General features: G+C 41.0%; 1 protein-coding gene across 1 annotated transcript; it reads right to left on the reverse strand.

The window, feature by feature from the left end:
* Positions 1–1,347: 1,347 nt before the first annotated feature.
* LOC123919919 (ruBisCO large subunit-binding protein subunit alpha, chloroplastic) lies at positions 1,348–5,689 on the reverse strand. The gene is made up of 8 exons (XM_045971954.1): positions 5,453–5,689; positions 5,187–5,370; positions 4,199–4,320; positions 3,869–4,076; positions 3,611–3,756; positions 3,186–3,492; positions 2,396–2,847; positions 1,348–1,861 (listed from the first exon to the last, which is right to left on the reverse strand). Exons 1-8 carry the CDS (start codon positions 5,510–5,512, stop codon positions 1,574–1,576), a joined length of 1,767 nt encoding a protein of 588 aa, XP_045827910.1. The 5' UTR covers positions 5,513–5,689; the 3' UTR covers positions 1,348–1,573.
* Positions 5,690–11,129: the final 5,440 nt, after the last annotated feature.

Raw genomic sequence — 11,129 nt, forward strand, 5'->3', positions numbered from 1 at the left:
GTGGGATCAACTTAGGTACTCAAAATTGGATTTCTCCATTGTGGATGCTCTTATATGTTTTAATTTGATTTTGACTAACAAATTAGAGTGAACGAACTAACATGCATTAATAGAGATAATTTAAGGGACCAATTTAAATAATTTTTAAGTAATGGGACAAATTAAACTTTTAAAATAAGTTAAGAAGAAAAGTGTATTTTACTCTTAAACCAAATAGCATTATGATTTTACTGTCCGGCATTTAAGTGACGAGCGTGTTAAAAATTTTTAGTTTTTGAACCAGTTAAGATCTCACACCTTACCAAGATTTTTATAACGTCCTCTACTTAAGTAGCGGAGGTTATAAAAATTTCTCATTTATAATACTTTAACTATATAAAAGTTGTACTTCAAATATGAAAGTTATTTTTCAAATGTGAGACTTTTTGCTTTATATATCAAAGTTGTGTGAGACTTTTTATGAAAGTTGTGCGACTTTTTATTTTATATATGAAAGTTGTACTTCAAATATGAGACATTTTGCTTTATATATGAAAGTTATACTTCAAATGTGAGACTTTGTACTTCAAATGTGAAATTTTCAGTTAAAAACACCCAAGATTTTTATAACGTCCGATGTTATAAAATTTTTGGTAGGATGCTTTTAACTCAAAAATTACTCATTTTTTACATGTCCACTACTTAAGTAGCGGAAGAGTAAAATGAGAAACTCGTAGGACGTGCGATTAACCGGTAGGATGGAAAAAGTAAATCTCAAAAAGATATATAAACCTTTTTCTTTGTCTATTTTTTGGGTCGAAAAACCTTTGTCTAATGGGCTAACACCAAGGCACTTGGGCTCATACAAGGACTACGTTGAGAAAGAAAGAAGAAAAATAAAAGATTATTATTCTTTTTCCACACTACTTATATTTTGGTAAATTTATACTATTGAATGCCGGTTCTCACCGGTTTTCCTGATTTTTCACTGGTTCATCATACTAGCTGTTCAGCATAGCTGTCCAAACCGGTGTTTGGTCCGGTTTCCGTTCAAACCGGTCAGTCAGACTTTAAACCATTGAGCTAAACGTTGAGGCACTAGTAAGTCTAATGATGCATCCATATCAAAACAATAATAATTAACCTACTTGTTTAGGGCCTCAATGGGGATAATGTTTTTTTTATTGAGATGGGTTTACATTTTCTTGTTAAAATTTTCATTTTTATCTAAAGTTCTACGACCAATGAACTATAAAGGGTGCAAAAAGCTACCACTGAACCTTCATCATCCAATGGTAACTAGCCATGATGATTTGTGTAAATGTCCGCTGAAGCAAATGCCTTAAAACATATAATTACTGGAGGAAGGACATCAAAGACTATTTTAAATTATTATGAAACACAATGACTAGAATCCAAATTTATAACTTCCCTTATCCCTCATCAACCAAAACAAATCTTAAACTATGTTTACAAATACAGTTTTTGTTTTCTCCTTTCAATTGAACAGGCATCCGAAACACAGCTCTTTCAACTTTTCTGCTCAAAACTGTTTGCCGCAATAATTAACCTACCACAATAATTAACCTAAAACTTAAACAGTAAGGCCTTGTGGGGCGCCAGGCACAGGTGCCCTGGGCTTAGGCTTTTCGACCACAATGGCCTGTGTGGTCAAGACCATTCCGGCCACTGATGCAGCATTCTGCAAAGCGCAACGTGTTACCTTGGCAGGGTCAATGACTCCGGACTCAATTAAATTCTCATAAGTGTCAGTCATGGCATTGTAACCAACCTCCCATTCACCATTCCTAATTTTCTCCACAACTACTTCACCCTCTATTCCAGCATTTTGAGCAATCAATGATGCAGGTGCGACCAGTGCCTACAGGAACAAAAGAAAAACCCAACATCACAATTTTTTTTGAAGTCGCATCAAATATCAGTTACTGTCTTACTGATAGTGTTTGGTTGGGGAAAATAAGATAAGGGATAGAAAGAAGGAATTTTCATGAAAACTGAAAATAACACTTAAGTCAAAAAAATTGCAAATGTGACACCCATAATGGTCCGGAGAGAGTAAAATCTTACAATTGTTCCTCTTTCCCCGTGAACCAACCAAACAAACAAAGCATAAGATAAATATAATACTTCAAATAAAGAAACTTCATGATAAATGACAATCTAAATAGTTGTTTCCATTTAGTTATATAGACGCTTGAAGCATTACTAAAACCCTAAGCATATATATATATATATATATATATATATATATAGATAGATAGATAAATCAGAATACCCTGAAAATATGAGGAAATTTTTTTTTTGAAAATGTTAATATTATTTGTGTGTGCAGTGTATATTAGTATGTTTAAGCATAGCATGATGGTCAAAATATGTGATAATCGATCATTCTCACCTTTTGAACAATGTCAGCTCCTAGCCTCTCATCTGCATCTTCAAGCTTTTCTTTAATTGCTGGAACATAAGCAGAGAGATGAACCAATGCAGTACCTCCACCAGGAACAATACCTTCCTCAATGGCAGCAAAAGTTGCATTCTTGGCATCCTCAATTCGGAGCTTACGATCCTCAAGTTCGGTCTCTGTAGCAGCACCAACCTTGATGACTGCAACTCCACCAGACAATTTAGCAATCCTCTCAGCCAGTTTCTCAGAATCATAAACTGAGTCTGTTTCAGACAACTCTTTCTTCAGTTGTGCCACCCTAGATTGCAACTCATCCTTTGATGCAGCATCAGCAATAATGGTGGTAGAATCCTTGGAGATGGTCACTTTACGGGCCAAACCAAGTTGTTCAATTGAGGTGTTTTCGACAAGAAGTCCTAGATCACTGGCTTGGTACTCGGCACCTAACAGTTAAAAGCGCAAAGTTGTTACAAAAAATGTATCACAATCCACAAGCGAAAAATAATTTACTGTAGAGTGATACTTCCACAACAAATATGTATTTCCTACATAGCTGTTCTTGGTCGTATCATGACAGAATAACTTCAGGTGGAATAAATATCACGAGTAACTAGAACAATGACTATATCTTCTTTGATAAATTAAAAAAAATATTGAACAGGGTTAACCTTAACATTTAACAATATTAAGAGTAACCAGATTATATGAACGGACATCATCACATATGATATATTGCTTGCAGTATCCAAGAAAACAATGGATACACAGAAATCTCATATACCTGTCAATATAGCAATGTCTTGAAGGAGGGCCTTTCGTCTCTCACCAAAGCCTGGAGCTTTGATGGCTGCAACATTAAGGATACCACGTAGCTTATTCACAACAAGGGTAGCCAAAGCTTCACCAGTGATATCTTCGGCAATGATAAACAAGGGGGCTCTCAATTGAGTGGTTTTCTCTAGCAGAGGAATTATATCTTTTATGGCTGAAATCTTCTGATCGGTTATCAAAACTCTTGCATTCTCAAATTCAACAATTGATTTCTCAAGATTCGTAACAAATTGGGGGGAGATATACCCTCTGTCAATCTACAAGTCACAAAAGCAATTTCATTAGAAGCGGAAGCTTAAAAGCTATTTTTTTTTCCCATTATAAACATTCACAGGGAAAGAAAAGATGCTATCAGACCCAGCAGAGAATTCATACCTCCATTCCTTCTTCAACTTCAACGGTTGTCTCAAATGATGACGACGACTCAATAGATAAAACACCATCGGGTCCAACCTTGCCAATTGCTTCAGCAATCATTTTTCCGATCAACTCATCATTTCCAGCAGAAATAGAAGCAACAGCTGTTACAGCATCAAAACACATTAGGATATCATACTAACAACCGAATAACATACTAACAACCAAGAAAACAAAAACGAAAAACAAATGTTCTTACAGTAATAATAACAATACCTTTAATATCATCTCCGCCTTTAACAGGCCTAGCCAACTTCTCGAGCTCTTCAATCAAACCTGCCACAGTTTTATCAATTCCCTTCTTGATAGACACGGGATTAGCACCAGATGTCACACTGAGAAGTCCAAGCTTAATAATTTCCCGTGCAAGAATCGAAGCGGTTGTAGTCCCATCACCAGCAGAGTCATTAGTTTTACTTGCAACCTTCAGTTATAAATTAACACGTCATCATCAATAACCAAAAAACATATACACATTAACACATGCATATGTTCATAACCAAAAATAAAATAATCTACACCCTTATTTATCAAGCAATAACTTACCTCCCTAATAAGAGCTGCACCAGCATTTTCCATGGGATCAGGTAGCTCAATAGCTCTTGCAATTGTGACACCATCATTAACTACCTTAGGACTACCAAACTCATCCAAGACAACATTCCTCCCTACAAAAAACACAGCATTTCACATTTCTTACTCATACAAAAGAAACTATACTAAAATTCCCAAATAAAAAAACCCAATTGATATATATTTATATAAAGAGAGAAACATTTTCCTCCTCGCATTTCTAAAAAAAATTCAAACGTTTCTAGAAGTACAGCTCTACAAAGATATAGGGTCTGTTTGCATAAACAGCTCATTTGCAGCTTATAGCACAAGTGCTTCGCATATTAAATGCTTTTGTATATGCTTACATAAGCTATTTCTATAGCAAAAGATAAAATTAAGTTAAATTGTTTTTTATATGCTATAAGTTGTTTTCATAAGCTTTGTTGGAGAACTTATGAAAATAAGTTGGAAAAAACTTATGAAAAATGTCATAAGCTATTTTCATATGTTCTCCCAAACTCTCTCCCATAATACTCATGGCAGTAGATAAGTTGGAATAAGTCAATTCAAACACGCAGTGTCCTTAAATATTGAAGACATATCCATGTCAGGTGTCTCACACTCACAATATCAACACATATAATTACATACAATTACTTTCACTTTCCAGATTCAGACACATAAATTTGAGTTTTTCCATATATGTACTCCAAAGTTACAGTAGCACTGACACTTCAAATCGAAAATATGTCCGGTATTTGACACTGACACAATACTACCACCAACACATAATTACATTCAATTACTTCCATTTTCCAGATTCAAACACATAATTTGAGCTTTTCCTACATCCAAAGTTATATTAGTACCGACACTTCAGATTAAAGACATGTCCGGTGTCTAACACAGAGACAATTCTACCAACACATATAATTACATTCAATTACTTTCATTTTGTCGAATTATACAACAAAACTACCTCTAGGTCCAAGAGTAAGACCAACAGCATCAGCAAGTTTATCAATTCCGGCCTGCATAGCGCGGCGTGAATGTTGGTCAAAGGCAATATCTTTAGCAGCAGCTTTAACCATAAAACGGTTAGGATTCTGTCTGTAATTAACTCTGCCATGTTGTTTAGCCTTCTTGCTAAGACTAGTTTGTGCCTGAAATGAATAAATTAAGTAATTAGATTCAATTTTGTTGTTAATTGTGAAGGGAGAAATGAAGAATGAAATAGTACCGTACCTGGTTGTTGGTTGGAGAACGAAGAATTGAGGTTGAGGATAAAGCGTTTGTTGAAGCCATGTTTGGAAGAGTGTGGAAGAATGTAGATGGATAAGATGATATGATAGAACGAACGAACTCAACGAAGTGATGGGTTTAGGGTTTGGGATTTTATATTAATCAGTGAGTTTCTAGAAAATTCCTCGAATTGTTTGGGGACCTTTTTTTCCCTTTTTGTCGCTAAGTCGATATTAACCCGGAGTTTTTTCTTTTCTTTATTTTTTACCATAAGTTTTGTTTTAAAAGGATGTTTTTTATATGGAGGTTAAGGAAATACAATAAAGCTGTTAAAATAATTTTTTTTTTAATCGAATGATATGAACAATTAAGCCTATGTTTGGTAACACGGTAGATACCAGAATCATAATGATTCGTCGTGATTTTTCAAAAGTTACAGAATGTAGCCTTCGATGAATCACCGTAATTCTAGCGCATCCACCATAATACCAAAAATAGGCTAAGAGGATTGACTTAAATGGTGCAACATTGGGTCGGGTCGAGTTGAAAAAGTGTGTACTTTGTATTGGTTGTTGATCGTGTTGACCAGAATGATGCGACTTCGCCGGCGTTTGCGGTGGTTGAGAGCGTTTGAGACCCCTGTTGGAGCGGAGGGGGGTTGTGTACCTGCAGGCACTCCGACGCTCAAGTCAGTATGTGTGTAAGGTTTTCTTAGCTATAAAAATGCGTACCTTGCAAATGAAGTGAGATGCATATATATAGCCCCCAGCGCTGGGCTAAGGCCCTTGATGGCATTAATGGCCATCAAGTGGCTGCCGGAAAACGGCTTGGAGGCCTTGATGTGCAGTAAATGCTCATCATTCCGGTTTACGGCCGTTACAATACGCAAGGGTATCTGACCGTTAGGACGTGCTCGGATGGTGTATGTGTTCGACACCCTCTGATGCTCGAGCTCGATGCTCGGCCCAGAACAGGAGCCCCCCAAGTCGTTATGCTCGTAGGCGAGGGTAATGACTTGAAGCTTTATCGATTCATCTCGATTTACCGAACGTACCAGATCCGAGTTGGGCAGCTGAATTTTCGCAGTGTCCCTATGGTCAAAGTCAAGCTTTGGAAAGGGAGAATCGTTTATTCCAAGTGGTCAATCCTAGTATTCTGCAGCCGCCTCTCGCATTTATGGGATGTCAGGTGTGGTGACTGGTCCTTTGGGTGGCAAGTTTTGCTATAAATACTTGCTTATCCTTTGGCTTCCCATATCCTGAGTTTGAAGGCTAGCGATGGATAATAGGGATTCCAAGAAGGTTGTTGCTGATGGCTCTGAGTTTCGAAGAGGGAAAAAGAGAGCGGAAGTTCCTAAGCCTGCACCGGCTCGTTCTCAAAAGGGGAAAGAAGCTAAGGTGATGTTCCCTTCCTCGGATACTTCTGATACCTCCAGTTCCGACGAATCGGCGGATTTCATTGGGGCAGTTGAGGAGTTCCTGAGGGCTCATCAATCTCCCCACCTCTATCCTCCTGGCCCTGCCCCTGGTGAAGGGGGGTCCCAGGTTGGGAAAGAGGCTAAGATATGGCCAGAGGAGGTGCTGTGGACTGATTCGGATTCCGCGATTAGCTCAGGTTCCGAGCACGAGGATTAGGTGCTCAGATCCATTTGTAATTCTCTTCCCTTTGTAACGGACTATCATTAATAAAATTCTCTTTTGATTTTCCCGAGCATAATTTATTTGCACTCATGCTTTATGTATGCTCTTAATTTAATAATATTGCGGATTTTCCGAATGATTCCGAGCGGACTTTTCGGTCGAAAACTGGACTTCTTTTTCGAGCAAGTTTTCGACTTTACGAATTTGCCGAGGAGCGTGGTGCTCTTATTCGGTTGTTGCGGTCTTCCCCGTATTTTTAGCAAAGAAATAAGGGGAGTGGATTCCGAGGATCTTGCATTTCCTTATTTGTCGCAATTTTCTCGGGATGTGGTGTCTTGGATTTCGCGAGATTTGCGCGAGCAGATGGATGTGACTTGAAAGGACGAGTCGCTTCGTTTCCTTTCGCCACGTGTAAAGACTGTTCACATAGCACTTGAGTGGCTATAGCTGAGATTTGAATCTCGAGGTCGTCTTGAACCGTTGGATTTTCGCGCCTTTTCGTTTCTCCTGAGATCAAATCAGGGCCACTTGATCGTGATCGATCCGGACCGTTAGATCGATCCTGTGGTTTAGATGGAAGCGGCGCGAATTTTCCTGTACGGATGCGTTGGCCTATATATAGGAGGGAGGTTTTTTCGTTTGAAACTTTACAGTTTCCTACTCATTTTCTCCATCGTTAGCCTTTCCTTTTCAAGCTTCCTCTGGTGGTTTTGCTCCTCCGGCGTTTTTCTACTACAAACTCCTCACTCCTATCTTCATTTAACCAACAAGTAAGTGTTTCATCCTTTTAATCTTTGAAGATTTTGTTTGGATTTTACTTTAGATTGTTGTAGGTAGTTCACGCGGTAGGGGTTTTGTAGTTTGGTTTCCTGTGTAGTTTGGGTAGCCCTTTTAATGGTTGTAGGTGGTGATTAGCACCCTTTTCCCCCCAAAAGAGGGGTTTTTCGCGGTTTTCCGGCGAGAAATCGCTTGTTTTTACCAACTGACGGTTGGGTTTTAGCTTAGAACAGTGTCGAGCACCATATGCATTTCGTGCTCGGTCGTTTACATGAATTTCGCGTTCGGATAGATGATTTGTCATCTTTAGTTTTCGCGTAATCTTTTGTTTGAGATCCTCGCCCTTTCGCTTGATTTGGCGGTGGAAGGGTGGATTTGAATGTCGAATTCATTTTTCCTTCCTCTGCTTTTTCAGGTTTTCTAGATGGCTGAGGGATCTCAAGGTGACTTCACGTTCATAGATCAACAGCCTTCCTCATCAATTCGCATCCGAGCCGACGTTTCGTGGGTAGCGGATGAACCCCGAGAGACGGAGTCAGTTTATCAGGATTGCGAGAGTGACATCCCAGAGACGATGTGCACGGATATTCAGACTCCTCCTACCGAGGACTTCGAGGTGCGGATCCCCACTGCTCGCCACCGGATCTGCGGTAATTGGGCTTGGGGAACGATCCCCATGTACGAGATTGCCTTCAAGCATCTGGGAATTCGGCTGCCCTTCACAGATCTGGAGGTGTCCATCTTTCGTCATCTCCGGTTGGCTCCCTCTCAACTTCACCCGAACTCATTGGCCTTTATCAAGGCTTTTGAAAAAACTGCCGAGTATTTGGGTTTGGGCCCCACCTTGCCTTTATTTTTCTACCATTTTGGCCTTCAACGGAGCTGTCCTCGGGGGGAACGGGCGAAAGGGAAGCTCGTTAAGGGAGCCCCGGTACCGGATGCCAAGCATGGATGGGTTTCTTTGAGGCAACGGAAACGCCTCTTTGATATGTTCGACGAGTCGGTACGAGGGTTCAAGTCCGTGTTTTATGGAGTTAGGCCAATCACGACGAAAGGTTGGAACAATTTCGTTCGTAGGGGGCATCGCATTGATGAGCTTGGGCAGGAAGTTCTTGATGAGCAAGGTCTCCCTATAGAGGAGGATTTTGCTAGATTTCCGTTCTATTGGCGCAGGGATCATTATTCCATGTCGACCAAAGAATTTGTTTTTACGCTGGGAGCGTTGTCAGCTGAGGAGAGAGCTGATTATAAAAAATTATTAGAGTTTGTGGAGGGCTTGCCTCCATTCCTTCTGAGTGACTCGAATGGCGAGCCTTTGCTTGGGGAAGATGGTCGAAGATTGACCTGCCCGAAGGTGATCGCTACGAAAGAGCTGCTCGCTTGCGACACCTCGGAGGAATTGACCGTTTTTTGGAGTATGCTCGTAGCTTTCTTTATTTATTTTCTACCAACTGTTTATTGCTTTCTCTATTTGCTCGCCTTCTGTTTTGCTAACTGATGCTCTGATTTGTGTAGGTACAATGACTAGTGGATCTGCTGCTCTCCGCAAAGCTCGTGCCGCCAAGAACAAAAGGGAGGCGAGCAGTGCTGCTACAACTTCTTCTGCCCCTCAGTCTCCCACAGCTTCCAACGTGGATCGCTCGAAGAGGACTCGACTGGAGGAGGAAACCTCTTCTCGACAGGATCATGTGGTCGTGGATCTTTCTGGCCAGGATGATCCTCCTCTTCCCGGTCCCCACAAGTTGACTGCTGGGCTTCCTGCTGACGATTTTGTCCTCCCTCCACTTTACGCTCATGGCGAGCTACTGACCGGAGCTACCAAAGTGAAGATTAATCCCGCGGATGAAGCCATCCTATCGGATATGGGTCCTGAGGTTCTTCGTGCCGAGATAGCTGCCCAATCCATGGCTCTACTCAAATTGGTCGAAATGGCGACTTTTTTGAATGGTCGGGAGTGCAAGTATTTGGAGGAAAGGGATGAAGCTCGGAAGGAGTTGCCTTTGCTGCAGCGGAAGTTGGCAGAATCCGAGGCCTCCTGCATGGTGTTCAGGGAGGAGCGCAAGACCCTCTCGGCCAATCTCAAGGAAGCGGAGGATAGGCTCAAGACAGTGTCCGAGGAGAGGGATAGTGCCGTGCAGAAGGTTGATGAGCAAAAGGGTTTGATTAACGAGCTGGAAGGGAAGTTGGAGAGGCTCCAAGTCACCGGGGTTGTTGAAGATCGGGAGAAGGAGCTCGATCCTCAAGGGGAGTATGCTTCCTCCTCTCGTGCTGATCTGCTCACCAAGATCCAGGAGCTTGAGTCCAACATGGTGGCTGCTGCAGCTTTTAGTTTCAACAACGCAGTGGCTCAGCTTAGGATTCTCAACCCCGGTTTGAACGAGGAGGGTTTGGATGAGGAGAAGGAGGTGAGAGATGGAGCTATTGTCACCCCTCCCGAGGATGAGATGTAATCTTATTTTTCTTTTTTCTTGTAATTAATTTGCTTTCTTTTGGGCGCTTCGTTCGCCCTTTTGATGTATTTGACAGCTATGGCCCCTCGTGGTCTTTATATTTCAGTACTCTTATTTATCCACCTGCTCTTTTACCTTTGTCTCATCTAGATTTAGGCTTTGTATGGCGATGTTTTTAATTTCCTCCGAATGTTGAATCGATCGTTTGCATGCTCAATGCTTTTAGGTTCGCGCTTTTGATTATATTTTCGTTATGACGACCTGTATGCTTGATGCTTTTGTTTGTTTGCGCTCGACCAATCTTGAGGTTTTTGACTTGGTAATTTTCCAAACATTCTATACGCCGAACTATTCGTTTCTTCGCGCTAGTGTGTGTTTGGATGGTGGTCATCGTTGTGGTAGCTGGTACCATTAGATGCCGGGCTTAGAAGGTGCGGGGAACCATTCTAAGTGTTTGGAGATGTTAATCCAAACTAACAACGAGGAGAGGGGCTGTTGTTAAGCTTTCCTCCTCGGGGTGTGAACATCCCATCGCGAGCTGGGGTTCTACCGGGCGTGTACTATGACGATGGTGCTCCGTGGTCTAGAGCTTTCCTCGTCAACATCATCGAGCTCAAAAACGTCTCGACTTTGTTTTATATTTTAAGATTCATGCCCGTACCTAAGCACTCCTCCGTTGTATAGGCGTGTTTCTCATGGGCGAAGACACAACCTTCGTTGAGGGATGGTTTTGACCTTCTCTCAACTGTAGTATTGTTTGAGCTTCTCGGCATTCCAAGGTCGGGGAATTTCTTTTCCGTAAAGATCTTCCAA

Source organism: Trifolium pratense, linkage group LG4, assembly GCF_020283565.1.
Source record: "Trifolium pratense cultivar HEN17-A07 linkage group LG4, ARS_RC_1.1, whole genome shotgun sequence".
In the NCBI taxonomy this organism is placed as follows: Eukaryota; Viridiplantae; Streptophyta; class Magnoliopsida; order Fabales; family Fabaceae; genus Trifolium; species Trifolium pratense.